General features: G+C 38.8%; 1 protein-coding gene across 2 annotated transcripts; it reads left to right on the top strand.

Moving 5' to 3' along the window:
* Positions 1-380: 380 nt before the first annotated feature.
* On the top strand, positions 381-23,020 carry LOC115419563 (growth/differentiation factor 11). Of its 2 annotated transcripts, none has more exons than XM_030134432.1 (3): positions 381-1,218; positions 13,505-13,878; positions 19,615-23,020. In XM_030134432.1, the coding sequence occupies exons 1-3, from the start codon at positions 804-806 to the stop codon at positions 19,993-19,995; spliced, it is 1,170 nt and encodes a 389-aa protein (XP_029990292.1). In that variant the 5' UTR covers positions 381-803; the 3' UTR covers positions 19,996-23,020. The 2 variants fall into 2 exon arrangements, with proteins under 2 accessions (XP_029990292.1, XP_029990293.1); XM_030134433.1 differs by having other exon boundaries at positions 383-1,218; positions 19,618-23,020.
* Positions 23,021-23,395: the final 375 nt, after the last annotated feature.

The following is a 23,395-nucleotide window of genomic DNA, read 5'->3' as shown; positions in this document are numbered from 1 at the left end:
CATAAGCCTACATTTATTTATTTATGCATATGCTGTTAAAATATACTAATAATATTTGGATGTGCACGATTTGGGGCAAAGTGTGGATAATGAAAGAGAATTCCTCCAGCTTTCTAAAATGTTAAACCACAATAAACCCTTTTAACAACAGGGCACAGAGAGCTACAATGCATGTCATCATCCTAATAACCTAATTGGGCTATATCTCTAATATGAGGCACTGTTTGTTCACTGTAAAAACATTTATACTCTCATAACAGTGCTTGCACCCTCCCTTCGCTCTGTCCCTCTTGACTTGGTGACCGACCTAAAAGCCTTTTGTTGCAATCTTAGCCAATGGAGACGGATTACGACACCGGGCAGCTGAGATATATAAAGAGCCCCTTTTTGACCGCACTTGCACATTTTTCAGTGACACTTCTGAACATCCACACACCTCCATGGACTAAATTGTACAGAAGACCCCAAAATCAGCCATTATACTACATGTGAGCGGGCTATGTATTCATCAGACAGATAATTTAACTTTCAATCAAACAGAATTTACCGAGACACAGTGGAACGCACTTTTTTTTTTTGACAATTTATTGCCAAAAGCTCCCGCTGCCAAAAAAAACCAACAAGAACAACAACAACTTCGGGTCGATCGTATTGGAATAGATGCATGTCACTGGTTCCCTGCCTGTTGTAGGATAAGGCAAGGAGCGGCACACATCCGACAGAAAGGATATAACGGGATAAAGCGAGTATAAAGAGACGAAAACAAAGGGAAAAGTTGCACTGGGTAGTGTCCACGCATCGTCATGCCGAGGTACAACTTCTTACTGTGCTTGATGGTGCTCATCTCTCTGGGACAGTCGGGGAGCGATGAGCCCAATCTGCTGCTGCCTCCTGCCAGCGAGACGCCCACGGATGCCGGGCTGTCCCTGCTGGATGAGGACGCCGGTGCCCACGAGTGTTCCGCTTGTGTTTGGAGGGAGCAAAGCAAAGTGCTGAGACTGGAAACCATCAAGTCTCAAATCCTGAGCAAGCTGCGTCTGAAGCAGGCGCCCAACATCAGCCGGGAGGTGGTCAATCAGCTGCTCCCCAAAGCGCCTCCGCTCCAGCAGCTCCTGGACCACCACGACTTCCAGGGAGACGCGTCGTCCCAGGATGAGTTTATGGAAGAGGATGAATACCACGCCACCACAGAGTCCGTGATCACCATGGCCTCTGAGCGTGAGTATTGCTTTACAACCCGACAATATTGTCTCCAAATGCGTCATGCGCGTAATTGCGGATCAGATAGGTTCAAGTGACTCGGGCCTTTGCGTGGACTGTGGAGCTCGTTCAAGTCAGTGACCTAACCTACTTTTAGAGATTGAGATTTGGATGGACTCAGAGTTAGACAAATGGCCTCGATCAGCTGTTAGCCTCGGCTGTCAAAAATAAAAGGGATTATGTGTCTCTGATAGATCAATAACCAGCAGCCTGAGGAACATCACCCCTTTTAGACAGACAGCTCCAATATGGCATCATCAACTTTTATTTTCACCAGTCATTATGGTGATGAGGATGATGGTGGTGCATTATAGTGATGAAGACCAAAGTGGACTGAATGTCTTAGAGTAAAAGCTGGTGAACTCCTCAGTCTGTCAGTCAAGCTGCGTCGTTAAACTTTGCCTCTTTCACATGATTTTTTGTGTTGGACTGAGCCCTAAACGCATGACAGGCCCGTGTGAATGTCAAGTGCATTATTAATGATAATGCAGCATTTGGCTGGCAGTTGCATCACTTTATAGCCACCCTGTTTTACATAAAAGCCCTAAATTTCTGGAGTTATGATCACGTCGTGAGGCCTTTAGATTATTGCGCCTATTTGCTCGCTCTGTTATAGTTTCCTATAAATCCACAGATAAACCGCAGGCAGTCCCTTGGAGACATTTTATAAAATTACTGTTGAACCCTGGCAGCTGTGCTCTATCGGTCTTTTATAGGAGGCTCTACCGGTTTCCCTGCTGTTCATCGCAGTGAGAAAAAGTGTGTCCAAAAAGCTGCTATTGTTTCCCTCATGCAGCGGCCCCCCTCGGCCGCACTTGCCTTTTAAATGCGAAGTTTATAGGCGCAGCTCGTTTTTTTTTCACCACGAGTACACAAAGACAGAGAATCACTTAGGGTCGAGGGGAGTGTGTGACCTTTTCCTGGGGAATCGCAGGGTTCAACAACATTTACACACGTAATATATTCTGCACAAGGCGGATGAAACACACTGCAAATAATCCGTTTTTTATTCCACCAGTGAACAAAGATGGGCTTTTGTGCAGGAGACTTTGGCCTTGTTGTCTGACATTTCTCATTTTATTCTCCTTTTAATCTATCTATCTATCTATCTATCTATCTATCTATCTATCTATCTATCTATCTATCTATCTATCTATCTATCTATCTATCTATCTATCTATCTATCTATCTATCTATCTGATGATTTAACTTAGTTTATAGTATTTCTTGTTGTCAGTAATACACATAATATCACCTGCCCACCTGTCAGTATCTTAAACAGGCCAGCTGAATTTAACACACTTTAAATACTTACATTTTCAGTTATTTTTCACAGAAATTGGTATCAGTTCTGTTTAAACATAAAGATCTGTCATTATTAGTTATTGTGCACCATTATTGGCAATGATATGTTTCTCCTTTATGAGTTCAGTGCACTAGAGAGACAGATGAGATCTATCAATCAATATAACTATTGATCCTAGCTTTCCTCTGCTTTTTCTAATCTGTCTCTGATTTTCTTTAAACTTACTTGACACTTTCTTAGATCTTTTTCAAGCCATACGGCTTACAGGCCCAGTGCTTATCTATGCTTTCTGTAGCGCTAAGCGTGAGAGTATGTAACTCCCCTCTGGACTCTAGTCCGTCTCAGGCTGGTCCCACTTCTTACAGCAGTCACGCCTGGAGAAAGTTGAGCAAAATGTCTTGCTCAAGGACACAGTGGCAAACTCACGACCTTCGGTTTGCAAGTCAGTCACACTACCACTTAACCACTGCAACCCTTCCATAGTTACTTACTTGCCCACAAATGCACATAAAGGGCATTTAAGGTATGTGGAACACTGCTCTTATGTGTTGCTCTGATGTGTAGGTCAGTCCCACATATGAGAATTCACTCTCAAACTTAAACACACAATACACACATTTAAACACACAATACACACATTTAAACACACATACACACACGATGACATCCTTCTTCCAACACACATATGTCTTTCCTCTGCTTCTCATCTTCTATACATATGCAAACTGATAGGATGCATTCTCAAGGCACAAAAGCATCTGATGTGCGATGCGTCTCACTGCATGTTTTCTAACGGCTTCATGCCCACCTGAGGAGTTCATGATTGACATTACTGCTGTATCTGTCATGTTACAGCATGTTCCTCTCTGTTCCGTTTGCCTCATCTCTTTACGTCAGCTGCAGTTTTTATCATCTGCTCCCTCTTTCTTTCACCACCCTCCACCCCTTCTCACCCCCACCTTCCTCCCCAGTAGCCCCCTCTCTCCTTCCTCTCTTTTCTCCAGTACTCATGGAAGAGTTGAGAGAATGAGTGCATCTCTTTTGCCTGTGGCGCCTTAGTGATCCCACAGGATTAAAAGTGCCTTTTCTGTCTCTCTGATAGAAGGAGGACTTCAAACACTATTCCCTGTGCACCTCGAACCCAATCACCCTTTCACGGTCGTGCACACTGCCTTTGATGGGCCATGTGGGTTCACACAGTACATACTGAACTGGACCTGTGCCAGAGTTGCTTCTTAGTATTCACTCAAGGTACGTGGGTGCCGCAGTGGGGGTTGAGAGGGTCCATGCTTCCTGGTCTCTAATTACTATGAAATTTCATGGAAAAGTACAGCTATTTATATCATAGTGCGGCACTTTATGTACTAAAACATCTCCCTTCATATAATGTGTTGTGTAGGTAACCGCTGTGCTCACTGTTCATGCATACAAAATTTTGAGGAGTTTACTGGGTTCATTGTCTAGTGCAGTACTAAAGATAAGTGGTGTGTTGATATTGCAAACAGTATCATGTGCACAGAATCATTTGGGTCTTTATATGCAGATGTATGTGTGTGTAAGAGCGTGTGCATGCAAAGTGTGCGTTTTGCAGCTTGGTTTGTTTTGCCTGAGGCGGGGTGAGGATTTGACCCCAGTAGTCTCCCATTTGTCACCTGTCCAAGACATTTAGACCAGACCTTCCTCTGTCATTAGCGACATTTATTTTTCTTCCCATTTGTATTTCTTAGTATATTTGATGCTGACAGACCAGACCAACCAGTGTTTATTGCTGAAAAGAAAATCCTTTAAATGATCTGCCAGATCACATTAGAAGTGGACAGACCCTGCTTACTATTCTCGCTGGTCTTATTTTTAATGGTTATTGCTTAGTTATGAGTTGGTGCATGAGCACGGTTAAAAATATTTGCAAAGAGGTGATTGATCACTTAGGTAAACATTTCTTTGTGCTGAGACATTCATTTAGAGATTTTTTACTCACAGAATATTCAATGCAAACAGCAATGTGCACTAATCATCTAACTCAGCCTTCAATTCATGTTTTAATTTTATTTCAGTAAGCAGTTAGAGCACTGGGAAATCAATGAGTGTTTGCAGAATTAGTGGAATGAATTCTGGTATGTCAAAACGGAGAAGAATTTGTAAATATTTGTAAACACTATCCAGCTATTTCTGGGTTTTAATTGCCTGCCCCTGTCTAAAATATTTAGACATTTCATCATTGTTGTCTGTAGCCGAACATAAAGAAACGCTCTAATGTTATTATTGTGTAATTTGTTAAAACTAATGCACATTCAGTGTACAACCAGGGTTAGGGAATAAGGCATTTGGCATACCTAAAATGCAGATCAGTGCACATGTAAAGGCATAAAGATACACATTTCAATATGTGCACACTTGGGTAGACACATAAGGATGCTTACTCACCTGCACACACACCCATACATACACATCCACACAGTCACACACACTCCAGAGAAAAGTTCTCCTATTGACAAAAAGGGTCACAGAGTTCACAGCTATGTGATATATTGGAAGAGGAGACTATTAACCTCATTGGGTCTCTTTCTTTGGCAGCAAAGACGCACCGGTAGTAACTTGAAAACTTATCCCCCACCACACACACATGCACACACACATCCACTAACCACTCCCACAAAAAAACAAGTCTTTTATAGTGTTGACCCTATAAAAGGGTCATTTCCTGAAGGTGCAGGAACCATAAAAATTAAGAGGGAGAGCGCTAAAAGGACAGAGCAGCAGCAGTCGGACTGTCTTCAAGTCACTGGCCAGTGTTTGCTGGAAGTTGATGACTATGTGAGGTTTTTATAGATTTATTTATTCCATGGAGGTCTCAGTTTGACGATGACACCTGTTCTCCCTATGTTGTGGCTGGCATCTTTTGACGGAGTCCGGGGGGAAAGATAAACTTTGGTGTTGATTTGTTTGGACGCCTGGGCACGACCAGTTTGTTTAAAAAGAAGTAAAAACTTAAGAAAGGTCTGTCGCTCTGTAGAAATTGCACAACATACTGTCAACTTTATGGCTAATAAAATTTCAAAGGGACCAAAGTCTATTAATACAAGGACAAAATTTCCCCAGGACCTCAGGAATCTCACTCCTTCCACCCTCCTTCCCCTATTCCCACGCTCCCGTGTACCAATCCCACCAGCCGTTCTTTTCTCGTGGCATTTGGGAATCTGCTGCTTTGCTTCAATGCATGCTTTTCTAAAAATGAAACACTACGATGATGGGAGAATAGATTTAAGATGCAGGAACGTGCTTGGTGAGCTGAGAATATATTTTTTTGTCTTGGTATAAAAGGACTTTCTGAGTGCGTTGCTTTCTCTCCTTGTATCCAGCGATGAACTCTCCATTGCGTCTGTGAAGGATTTCAGAAAGTGTGACCGAGTTAGGTGCATCTTTGCTCATGCTCTGGGTTATGAAGGGGGGTGGTGGGAAGATGGGAGTGAGTCCACAGGGAGCAACAAGCAGCCCAGTCCTATCCTAAAGGGACAGAAATCATGGAAGGGTTTTATAGGTACAATTAAAAAGAGCAGAAACAGATGTTACGTTTCACTAATAAAGGAAATAATTACTTCACACCAGTAATTAAGCCCTGTGTAGGGACATGAGTGAGGAGGAGGAGGAGGAGGAGGAGGGCAGAGGAGGGAAAAGATAAAATGAAGATCATTGAGGGGATTATTGTTGATGGATGCGTTCGAGCTCCATGTGGTTGTGTGTGGATCAGTTTATGGTAGAGTCCATTAAATCTAAAAGCCGTTTAAGCAAAGGAAATGCTGCATGGGCATAATATTAGATCCCATGAGGGAGTCACTGTGTTGGAAGGAAGCACAATTAACAGTGGATTACCTCATGATTATCTACATGAAAATTTAATTAGCCTCTTTTCTGCGGCAAAGAAGAGCAGCCTCTTGCCATTTTTATCACCTGTGGTTGTATTTCTGCTCACTGTACCCACATCACCCCAGGAAGTTCATTATGGATGTCATAAAAATGCACAGTCCACATTTCTTTAGGGACAAGAGCAAAGTTTGATTTATGTGATTTACAGCATAAATGGATAAAGATCAGCTCAGAAGAGGGACAATTGATGTTTTATGTTGCATAAAAATGCGCGAACAAACAGTATAGAAGAAAATGCTTCCTAGAGAGAGGGTTGGCAAGATCTGGTCACACTTACTTTATCTTGAGAGAAAACTCTTGGCTGCGATCCTGACAGATTTGGGTGGCTTAATGGATTTTTTCAGTAGCCTGTCTGAGTATGCCTCAAACTGGGAAAAAAAGTCCCCCGGGGAAACGTTGCACTTTTAAGTTGATGACACTTATCAGTTGTTGCCATGTGATGTTCATGTACGGTAAAAACATTCAGAATACAATCAAAGAAGAAAATCAAATGTCATTTTGTATGGTCTATTTAGGATTAAATGTAAAGGATTAAAAATCCTGAAAATATTAATATAGTTTTAGAATGGTTGTGGGTTTTACTGGTGCATTTAAGTTCATAGAGCTAGTGAGTGACTGTTCCTAATGCTGAATAATGACTTAGGGTTATATTAAAATAGAGTGAAGGTCCAAAAAGTATCAGAACAGGGGCCTGATGATAAGCAAGATATTGCCTAGTCTCATGGTCTCATGATATTGACACAGAATAGATGGAGAATAGATGTAAAAAGACATAGCTCTGCACATGTGTGTGTTTAAGTCCATGTCAGTAGTATCTCTAAGATGTCAGAGGACAGTTGAACACAGTTGGATCTGCAGTTCAGTGGTTCAGTTTTAACTATTATTTCTCCTCTCCCATTGCATTTGTCTTCATACAGATATAATCTATACAATCCTGCATTAACAGTAACATTAAACTCCTGCTCTATTGATATGATTTGTAAGTATTGGAAACAGGATTGGTTTAACTTTAAAATGTGTTAACGAGTACAGTATGCGTTGTGGTCTGTTGCATTTAATATAATGTGGAACATCTTATAGAAAAGCTACTGGTGATGATTTTAAGGATAGAAAACCAAAAGTCCACAAATCCAACATTGGAAAAGATGTTTAAACTAAATTCTGTCTGTGACATCTAAATAAAAAAAGGTTAACAGTAATTTGTTTTCGCTATTGTGACATTAGGTCGACATTTAGCTTTGGGTTCCATTTCAGGAAAAACTCTGTCACTGCATTGGACAAATGTTGCTGCAAAGTGTATATGTTGGATTAGCTGTTGTCATTCATTATTGAGTAGAATTAAATATACAGTGAAAGTCTCAATTCAAGATAAAATCACAGTTTTTTCATAGTTAAACATATTTTTACAGATTTGCTTGGCAATGTTATTACAGAATGACCCAAGGACCTGAAGTGTAGTGAAAAATTATGACTTGTAATACCTTGAAAAAAATGAAGCACATTATTAATGATATTTTAGTCAGATCAAGGAGATATGTCTGTTGTTAATATTAAAGGCGGAAATTGAAATCCTATTAAAAAATATATATATATATACATATACATATATATATATATATATATATATATATATATATATATATATATATATATATATATATATATATATATATATATATATATACACACATTTACTCAATTGCCTCTCAAGTGTTTATTTTTTTCTTTCCATTTTGTATCAATCACCTCTATGCGACATAACTGTTAAAGTCCTTGCCTCAGGCATTAGCCATTTTCTGAAACAATAACTCACAACAGGCCCTGTGCCAAATTGAATCCCACCCACATTTAGGCAGAATAGCACACGGTTAGGATGTGGCACATTTTGCATAAAGTAAAGAAATGAAAACTATCGCTAATTTATGACAACTAAATGTGGGTGTTTTGTATGTTTTAAGTGTGCAGGTGGTGCCTGTCAACATGTGATGTGGATTGAACCATAATGATGAGTGACAAAAAGTCAATGAGACTGCACAGCTGTGTGCATGATGGTCTCAAAAAATAATAAATGGGTTAAATGTTTGTAGAATTTCATTCATTTTTCAAAAAGGCACCTGGCGGCAATCCTGAAAACGATCAATCATATAACATGTAGATGACAGGAGTAAAAGATGTAACACTTCAAACTGCACAAACCATGTTTCTACTTTTGTTTCATAAAAAATCTGTTCGTATGAAATATGCCAAAAGCTTTTAATTTGACTTTTGGAAACAAAGCATATCATTGTCCTCTGATATTAACGTCTTATGTGTGGATGCACACAAACACAAGCGATGAGACTCCAGCAAGCTTCCTGCTGTCCAGCTGTCCACCTTATTGCAGTTCACTGCACGCGCACTCTTTTCATCCACTGTCCCCGTCCTGCTGGAGAAGTCCCACAGACGTTCCACTTATAGACCCAACATATATAACCCTGACACTAAAAACAATGAGCTTTCACTCTGTTTGCTGAAGACGTTCAGTTTGGAGCTTGCGTATGTTGTGTGTTTATGCATGGTTGCATGTTTCCGTGTGTGTGTGTTCACTGAGCTAGAACAGGGAGCATTAGGAGGTGTCTTGCTCCTGGGGGGCTACTATGCTCAGTCCTAATAGGAGTCTTGTGCCTGCCGTTGTCCCAAGGGAGGGCTTCTGAATGAGGGGGTCTAACTTCACACCCCCCTCCATCCCCAGCTCGAGCCTGGCCTCCCCCACTACCCTCTCCTGTCCCTTGGGACTGGCCGAGAGACAAAGAGGGAGTGGGGCTGGGGTGAGATGGGATGTTTGAGGGGGTGCACTGTGGCCCCTGTCTTATTAGAAGGGTCGTGAACGTGTCACAATGATTAATATGCTGAGGTGCGTGGGGATACCCTAGAGTCACATTTATTCAACACGAAGGCTCCCAAACACACACTCACCACAAAATGGCACATTTGCATTTCCCATTAAGAAAAGAAAATATAGATATATATGCAAATGAAAGTCCTATTTAGGTTTATATCATTATGCATTATCCATTTGGACATTAACAATAGATGACCATTTCTCTCCCCACCCCATTTGAGCTGTGTGTTTTCACCTGACTGGCATATGTTACTGCACATGTACACAACACACAGACACACATAAACAGCTGCATTTTAAGAGTTTGGTTATAGAAGTAAACTCTTTGTCTCTAGTGTGAGATTTAAGTTTGGTCATTAAAGACAAAATTATGTGGTGGAAATTATATTTCATTCATTAAACCATCTTCAGCTTATTAGCCTCACTGTAAAACAAACCCATCATTCAAATTAGCATTCACACAGATGTTAAATAACTGTGACATTAAAATATTAAATGCCAGTTCTGAGATGCTTAACCTTGAGTATTTACTCTGTTTTGACCATTTAGGACAGATTTTGTTATAAAGATATTAAATTATCTTGTGGAGTTTTATATCCTGTTTTGAGCACTAGGTTTGGAGTTAATCATTGCATTGAGAGAAGGGAAGCTGCTCTTTATCACAGAAGTTCACAGTATTTTAAAGTATGAGAAACAGCAGCATAGATGCTTTATGCACTCTGTTCTTTACATGCTGGGCTTTGTGTTGAAATTAGAGATAAATAAATACATGTTAGACTCACAAAGACTCTCCCCTTTTCACGTTTAGGCAGCTGCAACTTGTCACCTTTTCTGTTGTATAACCACACCTTACCTCCCCCTGTCCATCTGTTTCCAACAGTTTAACTGGCGCCTGTAACCCATTTCTGCAAATGGTTATTAAAAGCATTTACCTTTAAAATGGCCTGTGGTCATATTAAAATAGACAGATTGCATTGTGAATAAACCCTTATATTCTATATGTCTCCCCTATAGAAGCCTGCGTGCTAACTATGGGACACAGGTATCCAGGGAGTCAACCAGATGTTTGATAGGCTCACCTGCAGGCCTGCTGCGTGTTGGCAGTAAATTTCATGTGCTGCATATGCTGCAATTATACCACAGGGAAATAAGCTGCTGTAATAATGAAGTAGGCGAGAAGCACAAGGAGGAAAAGCAAACAACCCTGTTTCCTTTGGAAAACCAAAGCTTCTGTACATACCTTTCTTGTTTTTTGATACAATAAGATTGCTGTTCTTTCTGTTGAGGGAGCAGTTTTTTTTGTCTGCATCTTCTGCCAAAGAGAGGAGAGGTGTCATAGCTCCAGTAGGTGGTGCTAAATGCAAGATCTGAGCTGTTACCATTACTGCTGGTTTGCAATGAGAGTTTTAAAACAGTGAGCTGTAACTGGGCAAATTGCTCAAGAAATTAAATCATAAAACAGTTCTGCAGATGTAGTAAAATTATAAGGCTTTCAACAGTAATGCGTTATGGCTGGAGCAAAGTTAGTGCAGGTGGAGGGATTAAATGTCTCATTTCTTTACAAGCTAGCTCGCTCATTTGGCACAAGTGGAGCGCTCTGCCAAGACGTGGGCTGTGCAGGCATTCATCCTCTGTGGGCTGCATTTTACTTGTGCACTTACAGGATCTATAAAGGCACAAACTGATTTCACCTATCAATGCAGTCATTGTTTAACATGACGCAGCTCATATGTTGTGCATGTGTGTTTAATAACAGGGGTCCTAACTGGATCACGGCGTATGGTCCCTGCTTCTCAGGTTACTCCTTTTTTGGAGGGTGGCTGCTCAAGAAAGAAAGGCCTCTGCTCAAGAACAATTTCAGCCCTATAGTGTACCTTTATTTTCTTTCAATAACTCAATAAATGCGGTGGAAAGTGCTGCAAGGGAAGAGCTGCTGTAAGTCTGTCCCCATCTGCAGCGACAACAACAAAAACAGTTGTAATCGCAAGTAAAAACTAAGCAAACTGCAGAATCATGCATTCCCGGTTTTGTGCTGATGAGCAAACACAACACCACCCACGTTAATTGCTGTGACCCCAGCAACCCACCAAAAGGAACATTGACATATTGTTTGTCCAGCGTGAGACACTGTATAATTTACACTCACTAATGACTGTCCCTGGAAATACAGGCTGAAGGACCACGTCTGTCCCTGGCTTGGCCCTTATTCAATGTTGGCCTGGACTCTTCTAATGGATAGTCCATCTGTACCTCAGTGAATTCATATCCCTCAATGCATGCCCATAATTCAATTACAACACTTGTTTGGTGTAAAAAAAACAGCCCTGCGCAGTGTTCTCTCCTAGTCAGTTGAGGTTTGATAAACAATTCACTATTGGCTGGACAATCTCCACCCTAATCAAAACAAAAACAAACTGTGGCTGATTCAGCTCTGTTGTGCCTCAGAGATTTCAAATGATTCTCTAGTGAAAAGGCGTGTTGTGAAGAAAGACATATTACCATTGCCATAGGGTCGACCTTGACCTTCAAACTCAATCTGGCTATTAGGACTGCCCCTCCCCAGCACCCCTGAGATGTAAAGAGGCTGACGGTTTTGACCCCTGATCCCATTTCTTAACTAGGCTGAGGTGCCAAATAACCTTTTGACCCAGGAAGCATTTGCAGGTTGCCTGAGCAACCTCAGATTTAGCAATGATTGACAGGTCCGAGCAGTGTTTTTTTTTTTTTTTTTTATCTTCTTTTTTTAAGTGGAGGCACAATAAAACTCCTCTGCAGCATGACAGAGAATGTTTAAATCTGGAGTTGTAAATTATCAAATATGCACTGTGAAAACGGGTAGATTAAATATTCTATTGTACTCTGCTGGCACATTATTATGCCAGATAGATGCAGAATAAATTTCCCTTAATAAATGAACGCTTTACATGGAAATGAATGTATGAATGCAGTGGATGGATGTCATTATATCAGATGGAGGTCTATGTAAATGAACCAGTGCAGATTTGACAAGTGGTGCAAATCATAGAAACACCAGAGCCCAGGATCATGACAGGAATAAATCTGCCTATTTTAGGAGACGCCTTGTCTTCTGTGACATAACCTTTAATCCAGAACCCCAAATATATTTACTGATAGGGTGAGCCACTAAAAAAACTTGGGATGTTTTAATTTGGTGATAGTAATGTAGGGGTAGACCATTTTATTATGATTGACCCAGGGGAATCTAAGGTTACCATCTGGCCACTGGCCACGATTACTGATCCTTGTTTTAATATGCAAATGAAACGGTTTTTCCAACTTTGATGTAATCACAAAAGTAACCTGACTGAATTAACCAAACAGGACCATGTGCACGTAACCGACAGGCTTCATTTAGATTATAGCAGAAATCAGCAGTGGCACTGAGGACAATTTACCAAAATATAGTGATGCTAACATTCAACTTACATTATAGCATCCTATGATGAGGTTTATACAATGTCTGTACAGTAAATTTCACAAATCCTTGAGCTATGTTACCTTTTTGTGTCCTTCCCAAAAACAAAAATATTGAGAATAAATGGGGAAAGAACTCATATTCCATATACAGACTGAGTATATCACTCCTTGTCTAGTTTGTTGAATATTGTTCTTCTGATTGACGTGACATTAATATATTCTTTATGTTTAAAAGACTGTTTCCACATTTAGTTTACAACTACTAAATGACTTAGTGTGTGGTGTTATTTTCTGGTCTGTAACAGAAACAAACAGCAATGAACAGACCTAGTTTTTCCTATTCTTACAAGACATAGGGACCGCAACTAAACTTAAGATTTACCACTATGAAGAGAAAAGATACCATATTGTCCCAAATAGACTGTGTTTCTTTCCATAAAAAAAGCTTTTCAAAAGTGGGAGCTCTATTTCTTCAGAAATTTGAATTATGTGTTGTTGATTTCATCACTGTGTACATTTGTTTTACATGTTTCAGTAAGCTTTTTCTAAATATTTTTAACAATATTCAATTGACATAAAAGACCTAATTTTTAGTCAAATGAAAGCTGTCACAGTTTTTAACCCACAAACCTGGTTTGTCTACACATTTTCATGCAGGTGCACATATAAACGTGTTGCTGTTGTTTCTTCCACAGCTGAGCCTCTGGTGCAGGTGAATGGGAAGCCAAGCTGTTGTTTCTTCAAGTTTAGCCCTAAACTGATGTTCACCAAGGTGCTGAAGGCCCAGTTGTGGGTGTACCTGCGACCGCTTCAGCAGACGTCCACAGTCTACCTGCAGATCCTCCGACTCAAGCCTGTGACAGAGCAGGGCAGCCGCCACATCCGCATCCGCTCTCTGAAGATTGAGCTCAACTCCAGGGTCGGCCACTGGCAAAGTATTGACTTTAAGCACGTGTTGCAGAACTGGTTCAAACAGCCACACACCAACTGGGGAATCGACATCAACGCCTTTGACGAGAGCGGCAATGACCTGGCAGTTACCTCGCTTCGACCCGGGGAGGAGGGACTGGTAAGGACCCTCAGACCTGTCCCTGGGGGGGTGGGGCCACTTTAATCATGGCTCTGATTTATGTAAATGAAATTTCATATTTAAATTCAAAGACCAATGAGCAAATCCAAAGGTCAATATGTCAAACGATTAGCAAGACTCTTCCAAAACTCTGCTAACAAACTGATTTACAAATAGTCATTAATGTCCATCTCACTTTATCTAATTCACCACTGATGAAATCACTGCCTGATCATTTTCTGACACTCTCTACTATCACCTCTTTATGATAAAACTAAATCAAGTTGCAATTTAGAATATTTTTAAATACAGTTGCCACTGGTTGCATTCATTAATTCAGTATCAGTTTATTATTTATTAAATTAATCAGCATTATGAATATGAGGATGATTTGCAAATACATAGTCATTAGAGTAAGTGTGAATGTGTTTAACCAGAGCCGAATCAGATGGTAATTTAGTTTAGATAGTTTATCATGAGTGATGGGACACAAAAATGTCCTCCCAGGTGACCTCTGTGTTCATCTAACTTGTGAAGGTTTGTTTTAATTGCCCAACAGGTGGATACAGATCTTAACAGAACACATCATGTTAATAAACTTTAAATACCATCACTTTTCAACAGCTACAGACTGAGAAATCCATATTTTGCTGCTTTGTTTATATTAGCCCTTCCTATTATCACATCTATAGTCTGAATGTCTGCAGTTAATTGGATGAAATAAACACACAATGTGTGCTGTGACTCCACTCAGATCCTATAGTTAATGTACATCCTCTGTACTCATGAACCATTGTGGACGTTGTTTTTTCTTTTAGTCAATATTTTACTTAAAATGAGGGTTAATGAGGGCAAATCCCTGAATGTTTTAATGTTTACCATCCTCTCTCTAATGTAGATTAATAATGATCCAACATCAAACTCTGTGAAAAGGATTTAGGAAAGTCCACATCAGGCATCACTATAATTGTCTTGGCCTATTTGCTTAAATCGTTTTAAATGATGAACTACTGGGTTTATGTCAAATGTAATGGATGGGCTGCATGGCAAGGTTCACACTTCAGACTTAGAGGAAAACCATACGTGAACCATTAATCTAGTTACAAATCCCAGTGTTACCACCACTGACAGTTACATACAACATCTACATTGAATTATGTAGGCCACTCATCCCAGTTAGGCAACACCAAATATTTACCAAGTGGTCATTTGGGTCAGATCTCCACAACACATATCAGAGGTCAGCTCTGGTGTCTTAGCCAATAAATCGCTGCCCTCTGAGCACACAGCAGTGTGCAATATTATTCTTGAACAGAAAAAAAAGGAAAAGATCAAAAACACAGGCATGTGTACAAAAATAAAACAAAACACAACAAGCAAAGAAAGAGTCAAACTCTGCTTCTCCCTGATCCTCTGGGTCTTTTTTCTACAACAAAAGCCCTAAAGGCCAAGCTGACATGGTCTCACCCCAGTGGCCTTTCAGCTTATTTCCTCTTTTGAATGCGTCACAAAAAACTGTGCTCAAGCCCAGCTGGAATCACTGTGGGGAGAGGAAGGCTTTGTAAAACAAACATGATGGAGTAAAATATTTGATCGGCTTGCTTTGCCCAAAGGTTAAGGTTTTGGTAACCTATAGGTCATGCTTTATGGACCAAACCAAGCTTATGTGAGATATTAGTATTGGTATCAGTACTTTTTGTATCAGTGTTTTTTGAACTGGTACGCAAATAGCACACTGTGTTACCGCTGTAAATGTCATGTATTTTTGTATATTATTGTTAGCCTATATGTAACACGCATTTCGAATTGTTCATTTGGCATCAATTTAGCATGGGGATAAAGTGGTAGCAACTGTAAAGGATGGAGCTAAATGTGTAATTCCAACATCCAAGTCTGTCTGAACTGAGATGTTCAAGAACCTCACATCAAATTCAGCTGACAACCAACTAACCAAATCGAATTGAAGATTTGGTAAATTCCTCTAATAGTAGATGATGGTATAAACAGTGGATAATCCTATAGATACTTTTTACTTTTAGATTTAAAGTACATTTGTAATATGTATAAACACAAATATAAATATATTGATGTCGGTATATGTATATGTATACCATTAGAAACACACTGTTGTGTGTGAAGGGATCAATGTGACGTATAATACAGATGTTTAGGTGCCATTAAGGTAGAAAAATTCTATCAACACACTCCATTTACCACTACTCTGTTGAATGCTGAAAACATGTATAGGAAAAAACTGCCTTCACACTTCATTACTTGATAATGTACAGTTTTTTCACCTGAATACTTTACAAAAGAGATTGGATGAATGAAATGTTAATGTCATATTTTCACTGCCATACCTTATATATAAAAACACCTACTGTTAACAGCAAAGACACTGCACAGAAGGTCTAAATGGAAGTGACATAACCTAAAATCTTGACATTTCTGTTTGTGATAGGGTTGAACAGGTGGTCTATGTTAGTGTATATATATATTTTTTTGTAGATATTTTCAGGTTTCTTTGTTTAAGTTCCTTTCTTTATTTGGAAATATAAATTTCTTTGTCATGAAGTAGCAACTAGATAAGAATATGTCCAAATAAGGATTTGTCCAAAAATGTCAAACTATTCCTTTAAAACATGAAGTAGTATAGACGTCAGTAGAGACCCAGTGAAGACAGGAGTGTATGGAGAGAGGGTCCAGACCAACATTAAGGCCCGACAAGATTGAAACTAAACCAGATACACAGCAAAGGCATGAATGCCGTCTCATCAATGTTTATCACAAGGAAAAAGGTAATGCTGCTTCAAAAGCTAAAGAGTATAGCATACACTACCAGTCAAAAGTTTTGGAACACCCCAATTTTTCCAGTTTTGTATTGAAATTCCAGCAGTTCAAGTCCAATGAACAGCTTGAAATGGTACAAAGGTAAGCGGTGAACTGCCAGAGGTTAAAAAAAAAAAAAAAAAAAAGGTAAGGTTAAACAAAACTGAAAAATAATGCACATTTCAGAATTATACAAACAGGCGAACAAGAAATGGGTTAACAACTTAAAGCAGTTCTGCAACAATGGAGGTTGATCAAGCCTCAAAAGTTGGTGCTACCAATTCCTACAGGTGTCCCAGCGTTTGTGAATTCCTTCCAACCCCCTGTGTCTGCATAAAAGTAGTGTTGGAACACACTTTGGTACCATACCGTTGTGAGCATTATTTCAACAGTATTGTACTGTTGAAAGTAGTGTGTTGCTATAAAAATGGAAAGAGGAAAAGGCAGTTAACGATAGAAGAGAGACAGACCATCATAACACTTAAAAATGTAGGTCTGTCCTACAGAGAAATTGCCAAGAAAGTCAAGGTGTCTCAAGGTGATAGGAGACTCACAGGACACAATGCTCACAACAGTATGGTACCAAAGTGTGTTCCAACACTACTTTTATGCAGACAAAGGGGGTTAGAAGGAATTCACAAACGTTGGGACACCTGTAGGAATTGGTAGCACCAACTTTCGAGGCCTTATCAACCTCCATTATTGCAGAACTGCTTGATGTTGTTAATCCATTTCTTGTTCGGCTGTTTGTATAATTCTAAAATGTGCATTATTTTTCAGTTTTGTTCAACCTTACCTATTTTTTTTTTTTTTTACCTCTGGCAGTTCACCGCTTACCTTTGTACCATTTCAAGCTGTTCATTGGACTTGAACTGCTGGAATTTCAATACAAAACCGGAAAAATTGGGGTGTTCTAAAACTTTTGACCGGTAGTGTATATTACAGCGTGTGTAACATATATTATAGCATATATGGCATATATTATAACACATTTCTTTCCAGATAAAAGCATAACATGACATCATTAAAATAGACAATTAAAATGAAGGGTAGGCAATAAAAGATACTGAACGACTTAAAACGATAAATTGTTTAAAAAAATAAATAAACTGCTTCAAAACACAAAACAAGAAATGAATAGAAATAAATAAGACAACCAACAGAATCAGTAGAATTGTCAAAATTTCTAAACGACTGTTCTTTTACACTTTTGTTACAGATGAACGTTGTGGTTCAGGTTGACAACTCTTGTTACACAGGATTTGGCTGATATCTCTTCCAGACTGACAAAACTTCTTCTCGAAAAGTCTAATGTTAGAAACCACTGACATTTCTTTAATTGAAGCAGGTCATTTTACATCAAATCACTAATAATATTAGTGTTGAATCAGATAATGCACAGTGACATTCTACAGCTGACTGGTCTGAACCTCTTCATCCCCAAAAACCTTTTTTCCCCCTCATATCTGAAATGTATCATTGGAGAGAACACCTACCAGAAACTACATGTGTCCATGTGTGTCCTCTTTGTATTAATGTAATTTTGTGTTTATTTTAACCCTTTATAGGGCGCTCATAGAAATATTCTGAAATTCAAAATTCCAACCTTAGTGTGTGTAAGGAACATGTATTATAGACATTAGAACATCGGTTTTAGAGCATTACAACATAAGTGCTGATACAGACACCTGTCAACATATACATTATCACTTTGAATATCATTACTTATATTTTGTTGAATGATGGTCTTACTCTCCAACTGATGGTTCAACAAAATCTTTATTTCTAACACTGTAGCTCCAAAACTTTGCTCTGAACACACTGCAAGAGCAAGGAAGAAAATACAAAATGACAAAAATATTACTTTGATATTCTAAATTAAAATATTATTACCTTACTTCTATCCTTTTGTGACTTACAATATTCCAATAACATTTAACCACCATTCAAACACATTTTACTGTAAGTTAAAGCTTAAATCTGAAAATGAATTAAGTTAGCTATACTTTGTGGTAACTAGCAAGACCGTTACACTCACTGTTCATGCAGAGGTGGACCTTACAGACCCTGTAAACCACATTTGATCTCAGATTGTTGCCTTACTTTCCTCACTTTAACTGTCACTGTCTTGTAATGTATGTAGAAATGACCAAAAATAGTCACTTGCCCAGTAAAGGGTTAACATAAGAACCAAGGTTATTATCATTAACGAAAACTAACAAAATGACAAAAACTAGAATTGAAAAAACATTTTCGTTAACAGAAATAAATAAAAACTATAATTAAAAGAAAAAAATGATAACTAGCTGAAACTGTATTGTGAGCTTACAAAACTAACTAAAACGGATAAAAATTACGGATAAAATTACCTTCGTTTTTGTCTTTGTCAATGTTGGGTTGATACAAAAGCGATTTATTTCGCTCAAGCAATGTTAGCTGGAGGCAGAATACAACACTTAACGGTCCGTCATTTCTTGTCACTTGTGGTTTACAGTCATCTTCTGGTCCCCACTCTACCTGGAAACATGGAGACTAAAGTTGGGAGAAAGCAGCAGAGTCCTGTCTGGGATTTATTTGAATACGACGGAGAAGAAGAGAAAATATATATAAAAAACTAGAACTAAACTAAAACTAAGCATTTAGAAAAAAATTAAAACTAATGAAAACTAGCAAATCTGCTCTAAAAACGAATTAAAACTAACTGAATTAAAGGGAAAAAAATTCAAAACAAAATAAAACTAAACTATAATGGAAAAATCCAAAACTATTATAACCTTGATAAGAACCTCCATAGTGTAATGACTGTATTTTCAGTCACAGATTGCTCAGGCATGTGTTTGCTGTTGTTCTCTTATAACCACCTCTTTCTCTCTGTTGCCCCCCCTCATTCACCCCCCCTGATTCCAGCAGCCGTTCCTGGAGGTGAAGGTTCTGGAGACGACCAAACGCTCTCGGAGAAACCTGGGCCTGGACTGTGACGAGCATTCCACGGAGTCTCGCTGCTGTCGCTACCCTCTAACTGTGGATTTTGAGGCGTTCGGCTGGGACTGGATCATTGCCCCCAAACGCTACAAAGCCAACTACTGCTCTGGCCAGTGCGAGTATATGTTTATGCAGAAATACCCACACACCCACCTGGTGCAGCACGCCAACCCCAGAGGCTCTGCCGGGCCCTGCTGTACCCCGACCAAGATGTCCCCCATTAACATGCTCTACTTCAATGACAAGCAACAGATCATCCACGGAAAGATCCCGGGGATGGTGGTGGATCGATGTGGCTGCTCTTAGGCAACAGGGGAGATGCACACTTGTGTACAGCCACCATTGCATCATACCACCCAAAACCCTTATGGAGCTCTCCCCTGGCACCAGAACCCACAGCTCGGCACCAGATTCCACTTTTTGCTCGGCCACAAAAACATTCCACTGGGTTTCCATTTTTTTCCAGTAATTAAATTGATTCAAAATGTAAAAGTTATAAATGAAATATGAATCAAAAAAAGGACTGAGTGATGGAAAAACAGTACATTATGAATGAGTTTAAGAGGCTGTACTTGTGGAGCAGCCTCATAAAACAGTAAATGAGACAAAACTATGTTATTGTGTTAGTTTTGTGGGTTTTTAAAGATTTTTTTTTTTTTATCTTTGTGAAATGTCCATGTTAGTAGTGGATTGAGATGACAGGAGACATACGTGAGCATTTACAATATTTTTAATGCAATTTCAGTCTTAATGGAGTTTAAGGGTCTTGACGAAACACTATTTCACTGATACACTTAACGGCTGAAATTTAATCCACAAAATTGTTTGCAAGGGGGCATGTTCAGTTCTTCTGCAGTCCATCGCATTAACAAAAACTCCCACAAGTAAATTCATGCTAATGTGAGGAGGGTTTACCATTAGAAATACAAAAATGTTGTTTACAGATGTTAGAGATGTGCTATAGAGATGTAAAGTGTTAAGGAGATCCAAAACCAAACCTGTACCCTCTATTAATGTATAACACCCCAGTGTGACATTCTCGAGTATCTACGAAAACCTTTCACAGTTACTTTGATCTTGTTTTATTTGTAGCCTTGTAAAACTCAAAAAAGAAAAGGAAGAGGTATTTTATCCTCCGTCTTTCAAAGTGTATTAAAAAGCCAGTATTGTGCCATTCTGAAAATGCACAGACTTAGTTTGGACTTGCACACTAAAGTTTAAAACAGAACTGTAACGTCGATGCAGTTGGAAGGAGGAGGGTATGTTTGTCAGGATGCACAGGAACCCTCTGGTCACATTTTTTATTATCTTTCTTATTTAACAAAGAAAACACATCCATCATTTGGACAGCAGAGAAGTAAATGCACTGTTTCATAACTTGAAGAGGCCTGGGACTGAGCATGTAATAACAAACACATCAAAACCCACACACTAATATATCAATCACACAAGAAAGTACTAGTATACTCAACCTGCTGTAAAAAAAAAAAAATTAAAATCACATTTGAGTGAATTACACAGCTGAGAATAGTTCAAAACATGATTTTTGTTGTTATCTGTAGAAGTCCACATGCTCATATTTACAGCAGTGTACACATCTGTTAAAATTACACTGAAATTAAGAAAAAGTAGTGGCTAAAATCCAATTTTAAGTGCAAAATACTTTAATGGCAGTTCTGTTTTCAGATATAATAGTTTTTTAGACCGCATCAAAACATGCAAAAAATAAAAAATCGCAAAAAAAATCTAAAGAATGCAACTCAACCACTGACCTTAGTTTAGAGAACATATTCGATTGCATTTTAAAATGCCCCCATTCACTTCAACCTCAACTGTGTTATCATTATCATAACGGGAAAAAATATTGTTAGTGCTTGAACACAGAATAGATTAGTAAGCTAAACGTCTGTCTTTGTCTCCTGGATGTCAAAGCAAAGATATCCTTTTGTTGTAAACGAAAGCACTATGCTGTTGGATAAAGGAAGAGCCTTCTGACATTATATATAAATGATATATGTATATATTAAAAAGGGGTACAAAAACCTTTTTTGGGGCACTCTACCTTTCCAACAATAAATTTTGCACTATGGGACGTTCATGGCGTGAGGAGGTAAAGTGTTGTTTGTGTTTTACCAAGCACAAGAGAGCTTGTACAGTATAGGATAAAAAAAAAAAAAAAACTATTCAAGCTTCTGGTGATAAACCGTATGTATGAACTAGAAAGGTTATCACTTCTTTTTGATACCATCACGCTTTCCTGACTTTTGTCTGAAGCGGGGGCCTGTCCATACACTCACACACTTTTATCCAATCTGGAACCTGGACGTACTGTACCAGCGGCCTGAAAGGCCTCCTTGCCCACTTTGGGTGATAAGTCATGTGTGTAATAAGTGTCTGGATCAATGAACATAGAATGCTTTAACTGGAAATGGCCCGCCCACCAACTTTAATCTGTTACCATGTTAGAGAGACTACGTCCTTTTGACTTAAACAATGTGTTGACTGTCTTGCATAGACATGTTTTTGCCTTTGTGTGTATTTTAAGTGAAAGCACCCATGTAAGAATGGGAGGAGTATCCAGGGATTGCTAGCCAAAGTAGAGGATGACATGTTGTGTGCTGTAACTTTTGTGATTGCAGGAATATGCTAGAACATTTCAAAGGGAGGAAAGCTGGTAGGGGCAGTGGTTGGAAATAATTAAACTGGTCAATTGTCTATTTATTAATAATTACAATGCATTTCAAAGTCTGTCTACCTCACTTTAGCCTTCTAAAAACCTTGCTTTGTTTTAAATTTGTCATCGATTAATCTGCGCAAACATTAAACTCATAAGAAGCCCCTTCCCCCCCAAAAAATGTAGATGAAAACCACAGGGTTCCCTTGCTCTCAGGTTCAGATTGAGTTATTGACAGAGTGACTGATGGTAGCGGCTCTGGTAATATGTGTGGTCAAAGGAAATAATAATGATAATTAGCTGTGCCCACAACTATGGCTTAACTATGGTTAAAGCTGTAAGAAGTTGCATTTTGAATTTTCGTGTTTGTATACTGGTATGTGTGAGAGTGTTTTCATATAAATATATGAGAGTAAGAAATCTCTATGTAAATACCTACCCAAATGTTGACATTTATGATGTTTTGGACAGGTTCACCGCTTCTAATGTTTTTCTCACTTTCCCCCTTCATTCCTCCGTTCTTTGTGTAGTTAAAAATCACCCCAACTTTGTAGTTTAATGGTTGTGCATATGAATAACTGTTCAATTGTTATGTTTGCCTTTTTTGTTTATTTACTGTCATTTTTCTTTTGTACAATAAATCATTTATTTAGCTTATGGGATTCATTGTTTATTTCTCAATGCATCTGTAAAACTTGGCTGCAAAGGTTTTTCATTTGTGGGTCTGCCCTTCTCAGATTTTACAGTAAATGCCAGCATATTAATGCACTGAATCAGGTACAATGAAACCAGACTTTAGAAGAACTTTAAAGACTGCAGAAATGTATAAATGTGTATCAGTGCTATCAAAAGAAACCAGTCATAAACAGGAATGAAGTATGTCAAGTCAACTTCCATCTATCTTAGGGGGGTCATAATTTAAGAAATACATTAAATGTAAGCTTAAGTTTTGTTCAGAAATGTGTGATTCGGAGTTATTTACTCATGTAGCTTTTACCTAACATTTAAGGCTAAGCTACAGGAAATGTCACA

Source organism: Sphaeramia orbicularis, chromosome 5 (assembly GCF_902148855.1).
Source record: "Sphaeramia orbicularis chromosome 5, fSphaOr1.1, whole genome shotgun sequence".
Taxonomy (NCBI): domain Eukaryota; kingdom Metazoa; phylum Chordata; class Actinopteri; order Kurtiformes; family Apogonidae; genus Sphaeramia; species Sphaeramia orbicularis.
Note: the sequence above shows the minus strand (reverse complement) of the source record. Positions and strands in the feature narration are given on the sequence as shown.